This window comes from Nematolebias whitei, chromosome 10 (assembly GCF_014905685.2).
Source record: "Nematolebias whitei isolate Nwh7 chromosome 10, NemWhi1, whole genome shotgun sequence".
NCBI classification, from domain to species: Eukaryota; Metazoa; Chordata; class Actinopteri; order Cyprinodontiformes; family Rivulidae; genus Nematolebias; species Nematolebias whitei.
The window spans coordinates 27,530,891-27,551,711 of record NC_056507.1 but is presented as its reverse complement, the minus strand read 5'-3'; the positions used below and the strand labels follow the sequence as shown (position 1 = coordinate 27,551,711).

Below are 20,821 nucleotides of genomic sequence, written 5' to 3'. Positions count from 1 at the left end.
CTTGCATGTCATTCAAACAGCCTATTTCCTACTTGTTTAAGACAATAACTTTATTAGGGTCTATCTTAAAATAAACTTAGATAGTTTATTGTAAAAAACACAAAACACTTTTAAGAAATAGGTCAGATCTTTTGAAGGGTGGTTCTGTGGAAAGGTTATGATTACAATAGTCCCTCGATTATCACAGGAGTTACATTCCAGACACCACCGCAAAAGGTGAAAAACTGCAAAGTAGGAATGCTATATTTATTTTAGTATTTATATATTTTAAGGATTTATAAACCCTTCCCACACTCTTGCAATGTTCTTAACAATGTTCCAAACCAGGGGCCTGCAATCTGCGGCTCTGGAGCCACATGCGGCTCTTTGGTCCCTCCGCAGCAGCTCTTTCAAGCTTTGACCAAAACTAACATAAAACTGATTTTTTTTTAGGATGTTATATCCACAACAAAAAAACTATAGTTTTAACAGTTTTCCTGTCAATTTCTTTGCAAATATGTGGATACTAATACACATAGTAAATTGTATTCACTTTAACTTTATACTTTATTTCTTCAAAGTAAGCTACTCAATCACTCCACTTTTTTTTAATCGCATACACCTGCACAGTTATTTTTTTTAGTAAAAAAAAAATAGGCAAAATACTCTTTTTTTCTATACAAGAATCCAGTATTCTGTGAACAACTTGTGATCTGGATATGGACACCAGTGACCCCCATGCAACCTGAAAAGGAAGAAATGGGTAAAGACAATGGATGGATGGAATCCAGCCTTTTCTTTTGTCTCAAAATGTAAAAAATATCAATAAATGTTAACAATCATTGGATGTTTTTAGTTTTATAAGTTCATGTCTACTAGCCAGAAAAGCCCCCTCTAACAAAGTTAAAGTGGCCCATGGGCCGCCAGTTGATAATGACAATTGTTGCAGGTTTTGTGGCTCTGGACACGTTTAATTTAATGAACGAAAGGGCAGAAATGGCTCTTTTGATCGTAAAAGTTGCAGACCCCTGTCCTAAACTCTTAAACTGACATAATTTTAACAACATACATATATGTACTGTACAGTACTGCAAAATGCATATGGGTATTCACCACTTCTGCAGAACCACAGCTCAGTTCCAGTCGGGCTTGGTTCCAGTTCTGCAGACCTACCCTGCAGCAACGAAGCCCATCGTTCCATCCAGGTTGATGCGTGCGTGGATAATTGAGCTTCAGGAAGCTTCAGGATTATTTGCGACTTCCCTGCCAGTTCTGTGAGCTTCATAGATCAATCGTTATTTCTGACTTTGCATTGCAAAATTTTCCCTCCATTTTAGCCGAAAGCAGTGGCCAAAAGCACTGTTGGCTTCTGGGAAGTGTAGTCCTTTGGACGTGCGTTACAGGCTTATTGAAAGAAAACTACAAAATGGTGGCGTCTGTCCGAAGTCTGTTTTTTGGTTAACTTTTTATCCCGTACCGTCCCAATCACGTGAATAATATTAAAGTTGACAATCGTGTGTCGTGTACAATCTTACATTGAAAAAACGTGAAAGAGCACGTTTGCGAAAGTCGAACCACGAAGTAGCGAGGGACTACTGTAGTAACTATCTAACCTGTTGTAGATAACACTACACTATTTATCAGTTTAGAGAAATTGGGTTTTATTCTGATTATTATCTTTGTTCTATATATTTTCTTATTCAGAGGATTGATGAGCTAACAGCTAGTCTGAGTTGGGCCAAGACCAAAGTGCATTGCTGTTGTTTTAAAACCTCCGCAATGTCAAATATAAATAAAGTGGTATGGTAAATGTTTCATGGTTATTTTATACATTTTTATACCACCATCATTTTTTCTTTACAGCTTTACTATTCTGTGATTATTTGCAGGTGCAAACAGCAGAACAAACAGTTGGAGGCAGCACTTTGAGAGGCACATCTGTAGTTTCACAATATCTGTTCAAATGTATCTAACACAAACTGATAGTAATTTAAAGCTTTATAAAACAGCGACTGCACAACAAGAACTGCTATAAAACTTTTAAACACAGAGTTTAAAATGACAGAAATACACTATGGTTTTATCACTTCGGGAACAAGCTCCCAGCTCATCAAACCAGTCAAAATTAAAATCTATTTCACCAAAGTGAGGTTGTTCAAAGACATCTACAACAGGTAAGATATTAATATCACAAAACCTTTCCACAGAACCCCACTTTAAAAGATCTGAACAATCTCTCTAAACACCTTAAGAGCTAAATATTTGAATGCAAGATAGTTTTATTTTTTGTGTTAAGAAGTCCTAAACTACCAACAGGTGGATGTGGTTTGTGATGTAAGTAAATAAAGAACGAAAGGGTTTAAAGTCAAACAGTGCATAAATAATAGGTACATTATCTTCTAAACAGACTAAACAACTCCTCTTAGTGTAGAGTTCTGTCTCCTTTAAAATTGCAAAATTTGTTAAAAAATATTGAATAAACTGATTCAGGGAATAAATCCAAAACCTCTTCTTTAACAGTAAAGCAGATGTTTTTCAACTGCAAATGCTGGCACTGTCTTATATGAACACAACAAAATGATTTGCAATTGTATGGCTGGTAATTTTCCAGATATATACACCAGACACTTCTTTATGATCTATAAACATAAAAAGTTACAAAAATAACTGTTAAATAAGCAAAAGTATAAAGTCTACTAACTCCAGATTTTGCACTTGAAGTGAGCCTCAGTAAATGTCAAAACGTTTTCTGTAATTCTGCAATGTTTTCCTACAGATGTACAAAAGAATCTAAATCACAGCTATGTAAAAAAATAAAATAAAATAAAAAATGTTGTACTTTAACTATGAGAATGTGCAACACTGATGAGAGAAACTCAATACAAGATGCTAGCAAACAAATGATGATGCAGGAGCAAAGCCATGTTTCTCAATCAGTGAAAGAAGTCTGTCAACACAATGGAGATAAATACTATGGAGGGCGGAAAGAAATTGCAGCTGTCTAAAACGCATTTGTGTAAGACTGAGGAGAGGAAACCTCGTCTGTCTGAATTTCTCGTTTCCCAGAGATGCATTTGTACTGCTGCCTCCCCCTGGCTGATCTATTCTCAACGTAAACTCAGACACACATTGCTTAAACCATAAACTGGAAATAAATAATTCAGAGAATTGTGAAATACAGTGTAATTACATACAAAATGCACTATGAATAGGACATAAATAATTGCACATTGCACATTTGTGATAATGGTATTTTTCTGCTTTTATTAAATCAAGCAGAAAGTTGCTCCAGTCATCCTAATGGTAAAATTAAAAGACATGGGTTTTAGTGTTGTTGTACTAAAGTGTATTTTATATATTAGTTTTATTATGTATTTATTTTAGTATACTTTGCGACCATGCTTTTTTTTTGGGGGGGGGGGGGACCAGTGTATTTTTGTACTGTTGTGGTCCAAATGCACAACAATTGGTTTATTGTAAAACTGCAAGAGAGTGAGAGGACTGTTGCTCTAAGTAATCAGGAGAGATCTGCTCTCTTCAATAGAGAGCATCCTGTCTACATGACTTGTTTGTGTGTGTGTGTGTGTGTTGGCTAGTCTTCTGCAACACGAGCTGTGTGACAGAGTCCCAGACTGCTGATGGGAGATTAGAGGTGAGACGTCTAATCTCAGCATAATCAGCTGCAGCATCTGAGCCTTCACTCCGCATCACCTCTCTGAACAGGCCCAAACAGAAACTCATCTCAGAGAAACACAGCCTCGACGAGGCAGAAGGCGGTGACGGTGAGTATCTGGTGTCCACCATCAAAGTAACAAGAAAAAGAAAACCCTAACGTAAAATTAAATTATATTGCTTTCATCTTTTTTCTGCATGGGGTGTTTGACAGATACATCAGATGCTTCTAAAACACTATATATGAGAGCATAATATGTAAGAACTGCCAAGGACATGCTCAGGAAAACCACAGCTGAGTTGTTGTTGAGAATTAAAGCCTTGTGGTAAAAAACAGGAGTGGAGAGGGGCTGCCCCATTTGGGGAAAAGAAGACAGAGCGGTAGACAGATAAAGTGAAGTAAGTGCGTCAAGGGCTGCTAAGACAATTAATCTACATTAAGACCGCATAAAGAATGGACATCACAGCCTGTGAAGCAATGATAAGTATCTGTTTTCATCTTGAGTTGTTCACCTACTGATGGCTCAATGATTAGTGCATTTGGGTAGAGGGAGGAGAGGATACAGAAAGGAGAGGAGGCTGCCAGCGAACAGCTGCCCCTGTAATTTATATTGATGAGGGGACTGGCATGGTGGGGAGCTTCCAGCAGTTTGATCACTCAGGCAGAGTGGGGAGTTAGCGATACACGACCCATCCCTGTGGTTTGGGTTGGACTGGTAAGACCTCCAAAACACACATACACACGGAAACTCACACACACACACACACACACAGGCGAGACAGCCCAGCTCACATTACAAGAGCGGACTGCCGTTATCAGGGAAGCCAATGTTTTCACTCCAAGAACAGAAATAGATCTACTGGGTAGCTATAATCACGTAGGGCAGACACATCTCCTTCATTATTACACCATCAGGCTTCTCTAAAGAAAAAACTTCCCTTAACCATCTCAATGACCATTAACTGGCCCTTGAACTTCTTCTGAACACACAGCTCTGATGAGCCTCTGCAGCCACTTCCTGTCTGCGAGGCACAGCAATCAACCACTTGTTAAGGGGGTTTACTTTGATTTCCTCACTCGGTTAAGGTTTGAATATTTCTAACTGAAATTAGACGCCCGAGTCCAGTTTTTGCCCAGAGCTTTGAACCCGAGACTCCTGAATCATGCTCTTTGATTTGAGTCTCTCTTTCAGCGTGAAGGTGCTAATAGGAGTCGCACTAATGAAGTTAGTGGGGTAGGAAATATAGGTTAAAGTAGTCCCCTCTACCTTAAACACACACATTCACATGATAAAAAAAAAAAAAGACAAACAAGCAAACGGCCTAGCACACAATCATATTGCTAGTGTTGGAGATGGTTGTTTGAGTTAAGTAGAGCCGTCTCACATTGAAGATCATATCCTTTGCCCCACTGTCTGATGTAATAGAGAGATGAGGTGTTTTACAAGAGGAGAGGCAGCTTCACACAATCTAAAACACTCCGACCACTCTTACAGAAAAGCCCTCTGGCTTCCCCTCTCCACAAGTTTCATCAGAGTGATCAGAGCAAAAAGAATAGCCTTTAGGGCTAGTTTCTTCCATCGGCACAGAGGGGTAGGAATACACACATACACACACACGGTTGTAGCTGCATACATGGACACACAGCAGAACTCCACACTAAGTGTTTGCACATGCATTTTCAACTGCACTTCACATGTGTCAAAATACAAATCACCAGGAGATTATTGATTCCTGCAGGTTCGGCTGCTCATCAATTCTTAACGTGCTCAGTGAAATTGAAAGTTTGAAAACCACAGTGTTACTGTAGCATTCGAAGAAAAGGCCTGCATCTTATCTTTGAGACACGTGTCACAGACTTTCTCTGTATGTTTAGATTATGGTGATATGTACTGAAGAAGACAAAGTCTGAGAGTTAGTGCAGCCTCAGAAGTTACAAACCACCACACAACACCACATCCTTGTTGTTCAGCTGCAAGGCCTTGCAGGAAACAAAGAGATGCTTTCTTTACACCGCCTGCATCAAATGTGCATGATTATCTAGCAGTTACAAGACTGCACATCATTTTAATTTCCTCTCTGGGGTTATCGTCACATTGTTTCCAGTGTGGGGCTGAAGAAATCCAAAGCAGCAAGAGTGCATGGCATGTATGTCAGTATTTAGTTATTACAGAGCCAGTCTGGCAAAAATGATTTTTGTATAAAGTATGAAAAGGAAAACAAAATACATGCAATGATGTGGATAAAATAAACTGGAAGCAATCAAGATAATTTAATGACATGTTAGCTGATTTATTATTGTGGAATAATCTTTAAAAAAAGTACTTACAAGTGTGTGTCTTCTTTGCTACTGAGATACCTGCAAAGAAAAAATAAAGATTCTAAATAAACATCATACAAATTTTATGCAAACTTCATATTATATGATATTCTGCTGAGTGACCGTGCTCACTTAGGTGGAAGGACTGTGTCAAGATGGCTAACACTTTAATTTCTGCAGGACGGATAGGGCATTTAAAAAAAAGGAACAAACACAGTTTGGAATATTAATGTGTTGAGTAGCCACACGGATCGGGCTCGAGCACATGACTAAGCCTGTGACCCTGAAGGGAATGGAGGAACTTGACCTCAGCGTTAGTTAGTCTATCTAAAAAGACAAAAGAGGTGGGGTGTAGCAGTATTTGAAAGAGCATGACAGAAAAAAAACAATCTAATTAAAATAACTCGGGTTACTCAATAGTAAATATCCATCAAAGTTGCGTAAGTCATAATTTATTAAGACCATCATCACCCCTTCAGGTTAATCAGCTACTTGGATTTTGCCTGTCCTGTCTACAGCACTGGTCTAATGCCCCAGGACTCTGGCGCAGACAATCGCACACCCAGCCGAGGCCCCCTGCGGCCCCATGGATGCTCATGCTCCACAGGATGAGAGCAACTCTAATAGATCCCACTTGCCATGCGGAAGCAATGGCTAATTTTTCTACAGCTTGCATCTGAAACTCAGGGGACAGCGACTTGACATGATTCAATAACTCGCTGCGAAAAAGGCGTCTGGACAGAGATAATAATGTTTCAAACACGTTCGTGGGGGGAAAAGAAGTCAAAGAGCAATGAGGGGGAAAACAAATAAGCCCTTTCAGTCTCTTATAGACACCCACATACATACCCATAAATGATATCAACTCCACGGAGCAAAACGAAGGAAGAACAGTCACCTAGGGGGCTGGCAGTCTGTGATGTAGCTCTAACATTGTTCTAGTGCTCAGGGCAAAACAAAGCTTCTGTTTGGTTTAACAGTGGCGCTACGCAAGTAAACTGCAATTTGGGCTTAAATCAACATTTCAGTCAAATTGCATAGAAGTCAGTATGTGCTGTGTCAAGGTGCTACAAAACAAAGGTGAAGAAAAAACAGGCAGTTAACTGACTGTTCTGATGGGCAGAACGGTGCTCTTTGTGTAAACAGCAACTAGGCATTTTTTCATGTAATTTTTCTCAGACCTCATACAGATAGATGGAAAAGACATCCTCAGATGACAGTTTTAAAAGAAGTATGGCCATTTCTATATTATTCTGTACAACTGACCTCATTTAATTTAAATACCCAACACATAAAATGCAAAAATAACTTAACATAATGCCTATTTGTTGCATCTGCCACTTTCTGAAGAGAAGGTGAAGGTACATTTGAAGTTGCACACAATCATTTGATGAAAAAACTGCTCATCAGAGAGGAAAAGAACAGTTGTGTTAGGGTGTGTAAAGTGTTTATGTTCTAGCCAAGGGCTGGCCACAAAGACCACACTGCTCTCAGTGGCTGTGTCAAAAATAACAAAATCAAACGTGTGAAATGTCAAGTTCACAGTTAAACAAAAATCAAATAAAATAAAAGGCTTACTATATTTTCTGGCGTATAAGTCAATTTTTTGCATAGATTTGTCAGTCCTGCAACTTATAAGCTAAAGTGACTTATATACGTTTTTTTTCCGTATTCATAACACAATTTTTGACTGACGCTTTAAATTTCTAAGAACTGCAACAGCAAGTGCTCCTGTGTGCGCTCGCTTCACTCAGCTGGAGCAGGCAGACGAACGCTGGAGAGCTAGCGGCTCTGGCCACGATGGATGGATGAACGGCGCCGTGCCACCCAGGCAAAATGAAGCAGTTTTGACCATTAAATAAATGCATAATAAATGTGACGGTTCAGCGGTGACACATTTTAAATGCAACTTATGTTTTTTTCCTCTTCGTGATGCTTTTTTTACTCTAGCAACTTGTACAGTGCGAATTATACGCCAGAAAATATGGTGTATATATATAAGATTTATGTTTATGAATTGTAGCATTAATATGTTAGATATCTATTTGTCAATTCCTTACAAAAATAAAACTATCCTCTTCCTAAATGCATTTGAAGGTGCACGGGGTATATTGCATATTAAATTGTATATTAAATATCATTTGGCCTGTTGCTACGCAGGTTCGAAGAAGGCGGAGGGGTGGTAAGTGGGCCCACTTCACCCTCTATGTGTCATTCAGAATCCTGTGATTGGAGGTGGCAAAGAGAGGAGGCCATAAAGCCAATGAATGAGTCAGGCGGTGAGAAAGAAGGAGTCTGCTCTGGGCACTGACATTGGCAATGCCTGCCAACTCCTGTCTTCTCCACTGGATGGCAGGTTCAGAGGTCAGTCTGGAGGTGATGTTCTCCTTGGCTGACAAACAAGTCGCTATAAACATGCTTATGGCTTTTCATAAATGCAACATCTCTATGCATTCTGGGCACTAATAGCAATGAAAGTTAAAAGACAAAACCTGTATGAAGTTTTTATGACGTGGAAGCTGAATTCTAATTTCTGCATTACCATTTTGTCACAATAGAAGGAGGGCTAGTTGTCATAGCGTGGCTTTTGATCAGTCATACTCTCTCTTGCATCTGTAAACAATTCAGCAAACGTTCTCATGAGACACGGAGGAAAAGCAATGCTTTGCAGGCACCTGGAGGTTAACCTCCACTACATCCAGCTGCAGGGGGGCACACATCCTGTAAACATGCCACTTAGACTGGAGGAGAGTGAGAGTGAGGTTTGGCAGCCACGCTGCTGCAGCCGGCTGTGAAGCACAGTGCCATCTCAAACGCCTCAAAGTGACAGCGCTGTAATGAAGTCTGAGGCCCACGGCAGGCTGTACGTCATAATTTCAGGTTCCTTAAAGCCTGACAGAGAATGATTATCATGGATGGTTATTGTCACCCTGCCTCCCTGGTAGACGATGCATGCTCTGGGGTTGTTGCACCGTGACATTCAAAGTTACAGTCTCCTTCATATAATGGAGCTGTCCTCTCAGCGCGCTAATGGGAGCGATCCATTTAACCTGTGCCAGAAACACACAGACAAGGAAGTTCCTAATGCGAGGCCTCTCCCGTGGGGACGTCACTCTCCCCCCCTGGCTGCTCCCTTCCTGCTGCTTGATTCATTGACTGGCGCTCCTCACTTATCCTCATTCACTGTTCAGTCTGGAGAGACAGGGAAGCTTGCTTCCTGCCGCCTGCTCCACATGTGCCACTGCACGCTCGCCGCACACAAGGACACAGGCGGCACAACAGACCCAGTTGCTGAACGAACCAGTGTGGGTCCAGGGAGGAACTGGCTAGACACTACTCGAGTTACGGGTCAGTAGCGTAGGCCTTGAGAATGCTACATACTACATACACAGTAAATTAGTTAATAAGACCTCTCAGATTGGATAAATAAATAAAATATGATGATAGTGTAAGCTTTCGTTAATGCGCTAATGATGGAAGCTGTTTAGGAATGTTTGCTTTTAGTTTTCACTTAAGGTTAATTTTTGATCATCCTAGACAGAATAGCTACGAGCACAATAAATGTTTGGACGCTGTTTGCCTGCCTTATTCAAACAACAGCTGCACTTATAGGAAGAAAATAAAGTTATTTTCTAGTTATTACAAAGCTACAAAAAACAGCTCCAGTTGTTTATGAATACTCACGATGCTGAGCATTCGAAAGTACTAATACTTAGCATAAATTCGTACTTGCTGTTAAGTGTTGCAGCAGTGAATGCATTTCTTGATTAATCTTGTATTCCTTGAAATATTGCACCTTGCATGCCAAAGTAAAAACAATAAGACCCAACGCAACATGTTAGCACTGAGCACTGAGGATGACCTTCAGCTACTAGCACACCATGCCTCAATATGTGTAAAAGTGTCAGAGCTATACTCATTTTGTGTTTAGCTCCATTAGCCTTGGCTGCCATCTTGAATCAGGTTGACACCAAAAGTTAATCAGATGTCCCGTACTAAATGTACACCCAATTATTACTTTTTAAGTGTTTCATTTAACTTCACCCACTGGTTTATAAGACATTTTGTATGACAAGCATCACAATTAAAAGTACCTTAAAGTACCTTTCAAATATAAAGATTTCTTATGATAAACTCATGCAAAATTCATTAAAAGTCATAAGATATGAAGAATTAACTTTTCCAAAGACCTCTGTGGTTTTCTTGTGCAGTCTTTGTAAAGACCAAGTTTCATACACAAAGTCATTTAAACAATCCTCCATTTTGCTGTGACACACTTAGCATTATTAGCTTTATTACAGCCAAAAACTATAAATGCAAAAATTTAATGATTAAAAAAACCTCCATGAGTCTAATCAGCTGCCCCCTAATATACTAAAACACTTAATCCATGGAGAGGCCAACTCCCTGGGGAGGCTCAAAGAAAAATGACTTCTTTGTCCCCAGGCGCTGTTATTTCTGGTCATTTCTAATTGGTTTTAACTAAAAGCAACCACTCCGAGACTCGACAGGTTCCTTTAACGTATCGCTATGGAATTGACTGCAAATAGAAGATATGCATCCAAATTAGTTTTAGAGGACACCACAACTGTCTTTGAGAAGACGAAAGAAGAAAGGTCGGGAGCAAAAATAAAAGAATGCACGCCTTACTGAGAAAGGCAGGAAGGTAGAGGGTCCCACCGGAAGAGAGACATTATCAGGGTGACCCTGAGATCACGAGAGCCCTGCCTGTCTGGAGGCTCCATGTCACATGCACCTCAATCTCCACAAACGACTCCAAGGTTCATGTGCAATATCTTCCCCAATGCAGTTCTGCTTTGCTGGGCCTTTGAGCCTCCAGGTGAGTCCTCAGAGCTGTTTGTTGGCTTGTGAATTATACATTACGGCAGAGGAGCTGACGTGACTCAGGAGGGCCGAAAAACAGCAGGCATGGCTGGGAGGCAGAGTAACGACTCTGAGGGGATTTTAATTGTACCACAGGGAACACTGTGCTAACTGCTATTGTTATTGGGAAGAAACAGATTTACTTAGCAAAAAGCTTGGAACCAGTGTCCAAAAAAATCCAACATGTCATCAAATGCCTGTTGTAGTAGAATTCATGATTTTATTGTCATTGTGGGATGTTAAACATGTTCCTAACAAAAACAAAAAGGAACTCATGGCGCGGTCACTGAGGCGCTCCATCCAGTTGTGATTAATACAGAGGAAAAGACAAACTGATCCTCACTCTGGCTGTTTCATGCTGTAACAGCCCTCTGTGTGAGCGTTGGTCCCAAAGGCTCTGAAAGATGCAGCATGGCCATGAGTGCTGGTCAAAGACAAGCAAGGAGCACAATCTGGCCTTTGTGTATTCTCTGTCAATGGTTCCCAGCCCAGCAATAATCTTCCAGTGAACTAAACTGGCAGTCCAGGACTCATCATAATTAAAGACAAATTATATTCAGCGAACCACCTTGGCATAGTCTACTGTTTCTGGTCAACACTGACAAACTGCACAAATAGACAACCCCTCAATGCAATTGCACCCTTTTCTGTTCAAAACTGAAGGCTATTAATTTCAAATTGTATAATTAAATAACAGTATAATCAAGACCCTTCAACAATTTATATTTACATAATATACCGGTATAAAGCAATTATAATCTCAGCAGTAAAGGGCTCTGCATGTGTAGTAGACAACCGTAACATTTAAGACACAACATTAACTTTGCTTTGCTTTGACCGAAATCTAAAGAATAGCTCTTTAGGTACAATGCTCCATTTAGATGAGTTTTCCAATATTTGGGACTTTAAGGTTTAAAGTTACTAATGAAAAGTCTCATGGCTTTAGATTGCAAAATATTGTTCATTATGTTTCTTTTTTCTTTATCTTTCAGCTACTTTTAATCGTTCTTTTTTTTTTCATTCTTCAGGGGTCACCACAGTGAATTGAGTCACATGAAGACTTGGCAATTACTTTTACTCTGGATGTCCTTCCTGACACAACCACAGAGCACTGAGCTACCACAGCCCTCTGTGTGGAGCAGAGAGCTGCTATCTAGGGCACCCTGGGAGCATATGGGGGGTTAAGGGCCTTGCTCAAGGGCCCAGAGTGGGGCAAATGAGAGTGGAGACAGGTGCGGGTGCTTCACCAATCACATACACATTTTGATGTTTTCGATACTGGGAGTTGAACCAGAGATCTTCCGATCAGAGGCCCACCTTCTCTAATCTCTGCGCCACCACTCCAGCAACTACTTTTAATCATTCTATTCTGATTTATTAGGGGAATGGGCAGTGCATTTTGGTGTAGCTCTAAAGGGATTTACATCTTAATTCCACCAAGAGCTTTTTATGGTTACTGATGAAGGTTATTCTTTAGTGCCTCTGACCTGTGGCGTGCCTCAGGGATCTATACTTGGACCTTTTTTTTAAATGTTCTGTCTTAGAAATATTTTTTATTGTTGCTTTATCGTTATTCTGATGATACTCAACTTGAAGTTTGGTAATCTAACCCTATGTAATTGCAGGACTGAGATTAGCACCTGGATGTCTTTTGCTTTTCTTTAATCAAATCATAGCAAAACTGATGTTCTTATTTTTGCCCCTAATGATGTCTCTGGTAACATTTTCCAGAGTCCTGGCTCTTTAATCACACAAAATAATTTGCAACAAACTTGGTGTAATCTTTGTCAAGCAGCCTGTATTTAACATTATTCAATTTAGCTTTTTAATTAATAAAATACAGCAAAAAGTTTGCCTTTTATAAGCAATTACACATAATTTGTGCTTTTGTGCCAACACATGGACTACTACACTGTAACTACCTGTTTGTACTTGAGCAAACAGCCTGTCTCCTGCTTACAGCTGGTCCAAAATTATGCTGCTGGACAGCTAAAGATTTATTTTGCTTTCATATCACTTCAGCTTTTATCTCTTTACTCTGGCTTTTGATCAATTTCAAGACTCAATTTTAAATCTTTCTTCTTGTCCATGAAGTCATGAACAGTAAGTTCCTCCTGACATCAGTGAACTTTTAACTCCTTACACACTTTCTAGATCTCTAAGATGTTCTGATCAAGGCCTTCCTGTCATTAAGTTTTGGACTGAAAACACGAGGGGACTGTGTGTTTGCTATCCTGGGCCTCAGACTGTAGAGCAGTCTTGCTCTGGAAGTCTGGCAGGAAAACTCTCTCAAGTGTTTTAAATCCCAGTTGAAGAGCTTCTCATTTTCAAAATGTTTTTGTGTGTAATTCTCTGGCTTTGGTACCCTTCTTTGCCTGGTTTTTATTATTGTTTGTACATTTTTCAGTGGATTAACATTAATGTAATATGACACTTTATGACCAGAATTACTTAGTTAAGTGCTATAAAAATAGAAATGCACTTTTCTTACTGATATTTGATTGTGTGCATTACATAGATGGTCAATAAATATGCATCTTGGTTTTCTAGTCAGAGAAAATTTAAACGTTCAAGACAAACAGCAAACTGAAGTTTGATATAAAATCTTTAGAAATCAGTGTGATTCGCAGGCCGGCTTCATCAGAAAACTCCCCCAGTACAGTGGTGGACTGCTTTCGTCAAAATCATTTGTCATTTGTTCAAGATTTTATTTTTGACTCCCCTGCTCAAGCTTTCATGTCATCTCCAGGATAGCTGCAGGAATCATTATAAAAGAAGATGACACCTACTTTGACAATTTGTGATAATGTAAAACAAAATAGTTAAAGTATTTCCAGTACACTGTACATATAGACCTTCGTGTAGAACTACCCAGAGAGAACGAAGACCAGAACTGTGATGACAAACTCTTGTCAACTAATATCAGTTTTATAAAAGCTGACACAAAAGCAGGAAACCTGTCATTATCATCACTCACCGAGTCTCAATTCTCATGCAGGAAAGTACAATACAGAACACTTGTCTAATGAACAATGGTCTATAGGGAAGGATCACTCTATGAGAGTGTGTTGGAAGTCAAGGTCCCACAACAGTGGACTCGTGGCTCAGCTGATAAGCGCTAGGCTGTAATTGCTCAAAAGGGAGGGAACTGCAGCCCCATTAGGTCTGGTCTAAGCACTTGCCAATAAGCCAAACTGCCCCTCTGAAGCCTCGCATGTAATGAAAACTTCCTCGGAGATAAATTACATGTCTGTCAGTCCACTAATTAATATCACAGACTTGTCGTTTTTGCTTCTCTGCAGTAACAAAGTGAGACAGAGAGAGAGACGGGGACCAATGTATTCGAGGCACTGGGAAGAAAATGCAGAGGCACAACTAGCAAACGCACTGCTACTGTGATTCGTTGCAGTCGCGGTCGGCACTTAGCGCAGCATCTATTTTTCATGTATTTCATAATTAAAACCAGCAAGTCTTGCAAGCCCTCCATGCTCTGTCTAGATCAAAGGTAGTCCTATTAGCAGGGAGTTCATCAGTGGAATCACTCCTCTATTTCCAGGCAGAAGCCCCATGCTTAAAGCACAAATACCCTGTAATTACACACATGTGATAACGGGACAGCCACGGAGCTGGACTATGATTAATAAAACACAGATCACAGTTCCCTCCCCCTTTGTCAAAGCTAACACGACAGAGGACTTTACACATGCGGATAAGCCATGTGTAGTAGATAAAGAGGCTGATGAAAGACTGAACAGATATTTCACACATTGCCCCTTGTGGTGCAGGTGGAGTGTGCTTCAGTTTGTTGCCTTCTCCATCCTTGCTGCATTCTCTATGCAAATCTAATCAGATGATAACACAGGATGAAGCTCTGCAGAGCAGAGACATGATGCTCCCTCCTGTGGGGACTGAGGGATAGAAATCTACCTCACACAGTGCAATAAGTGAACTGTGTTGAGTTATTTATTTGTCCCACTGACTTTTGGGGAACTTGAAGCCTCACAAAGCACCTGTCTGAATGTTCAAATGGAGATATTTTTCATCATCAGTATAACAAGAGAGCTGATAAACCCCTGGGGACTTTCTGTGCTCTACTGTAAAAGTATTACAGGCCTTAAGTTGTGGTCCCTCCTGCCTGTGTTTCATCTTCACATGTAACTGTCATTGTTCCTCCACCATGCATTGTATGACTGTACATTCTTTGCTTGGTCTGTCATGAATACTTGGTGTGTTAGAAGTAAGATTTTGAATTCTATTCTGAATTTGAGGATGGCACGGTGGAACAGTTAATAGAGCTGTTGCCTCTCAATGAGAAGGTCACCAGTTCAAATCCCAGCCCGGGGCCTTTCTGGGTGGAGTTTGCATGTTCTCTCTGTGCATGAGTGGGTTTTCTCCAGGTACTCTGGTTTCCTCCCACAGACCAAAAACATGCATGTTAGGATGATTGGTAACTAAATTGTCTCTAGGTGTGAGTGAGAGAGTGAATGGTTGTTTGTCTCTATGTGTCCCTGTGATGGACTGGAGACCTGTCCAGGGTGTCCCCCACCTCTCACACATTGATAGCTGGACATGCGCACCAGTGACCCCTGCGACCTGAAAAAGGAAGAAGCAGGTAAAGATAATGGATGGATCAATCAGCTGATCACTGGCTGTGCGTCTCTGCACCTGCTCTCATCTGCAGTGAAGGAAGTAGCAGAATCTACAAAAGCCGAAGCGAGCAGTGCATTCAATTAAAATAGCCTTGTTCTATATTTTTCCAAATAATTTAGCTCTAAAAATATTTTTGTTCATCTGTATAATAGTCTATCTTTAGAGTTGAGTTTTAGGCTGTTTTGTATGTTAATATTCATTTGGTGACTTGTTAATAAAAATAAATCTTATAGCTTCCTTTCGTTACGTTTTTAAAACTATCGTGTCAAACTGATTTGATTACAAAAGCAGTAAAATCTTAAAAACAAACACAAAAAGTAGGTTTTTTTTCTTCGGGTTCGGCCCTCTAATTACCGGTAATCCGTTGGGTCCGGGTAGGGCTCGGAAAAAATAAAATAAACTACGGGCTCGGTCTGGTCCTCTCTGGATTTATTAAGGCCGAATGCAAATCTAAGCCATATTGAATAAAACACTAAGAAATTGGCAAAAAATAAACTTTGGACCTCCATGTGTGCTGGTGCTAGGCAGCAGTGCGTGGCACAAAAACGTCAAATTAAATAAGTGTATATTTTGACACCTATTGTGTACCACTGGCGTGCGTTTGGCTTTAGAGTCATTTGGTGCAGCCAGAACAAATTCCACTTTGGTCTTTTAAGGTTTGTTTTATAAGCTTTTTATTTTACAGCTAGAAAGTTCACTGGCACAAGATCGCACAGCAAAGTCTCACGTGTACTTACAGCTGGATCAGCTGAACAACAAAGAATGGAAGAGCTGAAATTGCAAACACAGGAGGAGTCTTCAAGGGACTTTGTTTTCTGGCAAGAATGCGATTAACTTACAACAAAGCGATTTTTTGCTGCAATGATTTGCTTGAAAAATATTTTTCCTGTCAGGTGAACTAGTTGTTGATTAAAACATAGCACAATGATTTCTAGTAAAAGCATAAAGTTAGACATTTTTAACACATTAATTTATTAAAACACTGATAAAAAAATACTTTACAAATTCAATTAGCCAGAAAACCCTCAGTCTGAGCTAAACATCTTAATGCTGTGCTGTTTGCTGTAAAACAAAGCTTCTTGTCAGTGGGGTGGCTGTGCCACTGCAAACGAAAGCCAGAGGAAGAACTTGGAGTGAAGTCACAAAAAAGAAACTATAATTGGACATTTTTAACAATGTTTGCACATTCCGAGTTAAGTTGTTTCTTTTTATTTCTTAATAAACCCACACCGTCTTCTTCACTCTGAAGCCAAGTTTTAGCATGGAGGAGAGAAGACTGTGCTCACGGGGTCAGTTACAGTTCACAGCTCACAAACAGCTGGACGAGTAACTGGATGTCTGTTTGTTCAGTGGGAAGAAAACAGTGATTTCTAATGCATGCATGCAAAAAAAAAAAAAAGCTCAGGAACACTCACTATTTTAATTTGTGCATATTTTAAATCTACTTTCCGTAATTTTCCTGTAGCGGTTCGTTCGGTGTTGCGGCTGACCAGAAAGATGCAGAGCGCACAAACAGCACATAAAATGCAATGACAGCATCAGAAGGGGTGTTAACGTGGACTCTATATGGCAACCGCAGCCATACATTCTCAGCGATGTGAAAGACTGCAGCCGTGTCCGGCAGTAATAATTAATAGCGTACTCTATAAGCATTCCATTAGGTGCAAGCAGCTGTCATAAACATCTTAATTAATTTACAAAGGAAGCAACTGGGGAATTATGACGACGTAAAAATCTGCTTCCCTCTGCCGCTCCACAGCACTGGAACAGATCGGGCTTTTAAATTTTTAAACATGCCTTTCATGTTCTCTAGAGCACTAAAAACCCTTTGAACAGTCAGCTTGTTAGGAGATGCACCTAGCAGCCCAGTACCTACAGGTCGTCTTGCCATTCTCTTCATACAGTGACAAGAGGTTTTTTGGGTTGAGGGATCTCCCTCTCTCTTCTTTTTGTGTTTTTTTCTAACAGCGACTTTAACTACACAAGGTTTTCTTTTTTTGTTGCCAGATTCTTCATCTGATCTGTCTTGACAGAGGTTTTTTTTTCAGTTGGTTCATATTTATTTATGTTTTTTCTTTGCTTATGGAACAAAAAAAATAAAGTCAAGTGCTTTATGTAAGCACTTCCTTTAGGTCAAAGAGACATGGCTTGTTTGAAGCATAACAAAACCTCACACAGTGCACGTTCAGTGGGGAGGGCTTCCCCTTCAAGAACAGCAGATAGGGAACATAAAAGGTGGTGGTTAAAAAAAAAAAGAAAGGGGAAGGCACATTTTGCTCTGCACCGTAATCTGGATGCCTCCGTGCAAAAGCAAGGGTCAGAGCGCTGCAGTAAACACTCTTCTCCTTACCTGCTCTCCCTCAGAGAGGGCAAGATTAGACCGGCCACTCCATTATACGAGAAAGGCTTAAGAGCATTTCCACTTTCAGAGCCTGGGTATCAGCAGCTTCTGACACTAAGCAGGGCTGACCCATCATTTTGGAAGGGCTTGAGTGGAGAGTATCAGCTGTCCTCTCAGCCATACAGTTGAGTGTGAGGTAAAATGTTTTCTCCAGACCACTACAGCTAAAAAAAGAATGCTTTATGGTTGATTTTTCTTTTAAGAATCAGGAGCAATGCATCCTGCAGGCATGCCTTTTGAGTATCAACTACAACTATGATTCTAATATACATAACATATGATGTGCATAATGCAATTTATCAGGAAGACATAGACTTTTAATGTGCCCATTACTCCCTGGTGATAGTCTGGCATCACATATCCCATTTTTCTTCGTTCCTCTTCCAACCTGCCTCCTTTCCCCACTTCTCTCTCAAATTCAGCCCATGCCATATTTGCTTAACCCAGCCAGTGTGACAGCACTCAATGCTAAAGCACTCCCAAGGCAGATGATCAAAGTCAGCAGTCAATTCACATTACAATGCATTGATTTGATGTTTCCTAACCTCCCAGGCCTTTCTCTAATGCTGCCAAGGACCTTCGGGATATTTCACAGAGAACCTTCTTTCACAGCTTTTCTGTCTTCCTCCCTCTTTTTCTCTTCTTGTGTTTGTGTCTGAAACTGAAAATGTGTTCAGCTAAGATGTGCCATGTGTACAGTCTACAAGAGATGAGTTAATTTTGTCTACTTAAAGCAATAGTTCAGATGTTTTGAAGTGGGATCTTTGGAAGGATTATAAACAATTCATATTTTACTTGGTGTAGATAGCTCTTTAGGCAAGCTCATTTTGGAAAGTTTAAGTAAACAGCAAGTCGAGCAAGATTAAAACCAGAATGAATTGCTGCCATCTTAAAACAACTCCAATCTAAAAAAATAAAAATAAATAAAAAAATCATAGCTGTTGATGAGAACATTAGTTTATAAACTTTCACATCACCTTCAGTGCAGTGAGTTATTCCATAATATAAAGATTCACTATGATGATACTTCTGATAGAAATGAACCAGGCTACAATAAAAAATACCACAGATAGCTGCTACAACAGCTTTTTGTGTAATGTTAAATTGAAAAAAAATAAATAAATATATATATATATATATATAAAATGATGCTTGCATAAACTGCTGTGATTCTTTAAATTTTTCTTTTTAATATTAGAGTTGTTTCAAGACGATAGAAATTCCCTCTGGTCTTGTCCCACATGGACTAGCTGCTAGCTTGTCAATCTGGTCAGAATTAAAATGTATTTATCCAATTTAAAGAGTTATCCACTTATCGTTCAGAATCTTCCTCAGAATCCCAATTTAAAATATTTGAACTATCACTTAAATGGAACGTAAAAAGAACAGATTCCTAGATTCAGCAATTCTTTTATGGCCAACCACTTTTAAAATATTTATTTTACCATCTATTTTCTGCCCTTCACCTTTGCTTATTTCCACTTTTTAAAAAAAACAAACTAACTTTATAAGTAAATTACTCCCTTGTGGTCTTAAACCACACTTTGTTCCTCATCACATATTCATTTGCCTGTCTTTTCTGAGTTGACCGCCATGCTTTAGTGGCTACAGTTTCTCTTTTACGGGATGCTCAGAGCACGTCCATATTTTATTCACTTATGAGAAATTAATATGGTGGAAAGGTTTGCATAGTGCTTACCATGCATCACTTCCACACCTATTGATTCTTTCCTCCTCTTTATTATGAACAAGCAGCCACGGATGGATGCAAACATATTTGTTTTTAACAATTACTCTTTTCATCTTTAGCCAATTTCTTTGTATGACAAATGAAGTGATTACGGTCTGGCTTTTGGACAAAAGAGTTACTCTGTGTTTTGCTCTCAGAACATGTCAAAAAGTGTAAATGTCATACCATTGCACAGTGACACACTGACCTACAAGCACAAAAAAGATCCTTGTCTGCCTCTATAAACACCACCACCCCTCACAGACACACACAAGGGGGAAATAGACAAGAAAGGGAAGTGTAAAAGAGAAGATGAGCGATTAAAAGGAACTACTGGTTTATCTACAAGAAGCATTCCTTAAACAGCATTAGTCATCATGACTATGACTGTGTGTAGCAAGATGGCTTTTTAATTATGCGTCACAACACAGACAAACTAAGTGCCACGTGAAAAGTCTCTATTGATTTCTGTCTTGCAGATGGGACATATAGCTACAGACTGTCAGGAAGAGAAAAATACAGAGGTACTACCCCCACCCCTTCAATCTAAAAAACACAACCACATAACTGTTGAAACTATGTCCTGATGCTCAATAATCCAGGTAAATACATCTAACAAGGTCAAATCAGGTCCTCTGGATGGAATCTTCTTTGTTGAAACATTTCATCTTTTATCCAAAATACTTCTTCAGTCTGAGGTGCTGCAAAAGCGCAGTAGTTCAAACTACACTTGCTAGAACGATCAAAGTATATCAGGTCAAAGCGCAGAAGCAAAAGATATTGATCACTTATCAGAAAAGTCAATTGCACCTGTCTCCCCCTGAGCGCACAAGCTACAGCATCGCATTATATTGCATTTTATAAACTGATAAACTGGCACATAACACTGCAAAAATCTCTGTAATGTATTAAAACCAACAACTCCTGACATTTATAAAACTGCTGTTTTTGGGTTAACAAGTAATAAACTCCTACAAAAATTTGAGCGTAATTATGTGTAATTTTGATAATGGTTAGAGAACTATTGCATTGATTACATAATCATGGTGGAATAATGTATCTGTTTGTGTGGAGATGTGTATGTGCAATAACATAAAAAATGCATACAGAAGTAGAGATGCTTGCACTGTTTAATTTGACCAAACATATTTTTTTGCATAACAAGAGGCTTTTGAAAGGGCAATAT

At 39.6% G+C, this 20,821-nt stretch overlaps 1 protein-coding gene across 1 annotated transcript in view; it reads right to left on the bottom strand.

Annotated features, from left to right (window-relative positions):
* The window catches only part of roraa (RAR-related orphan receptor A, paralog a), a 232,590-nt gene that overhangs the window by 67,400 nt on the left and 144,369 nt on the right, over positions 1–20,821 (bottom strand). The window contains exon 2 of the mRNA XM_037683524.1: positions 5,981–6,010. Coding sequence (XP_037539452.1) covers positions 5,981–6,010 — 30 coding nt within the window. The remainder of the gene's footprint in view (positions 1–5,980; positions 6,011–20,821) is intronic.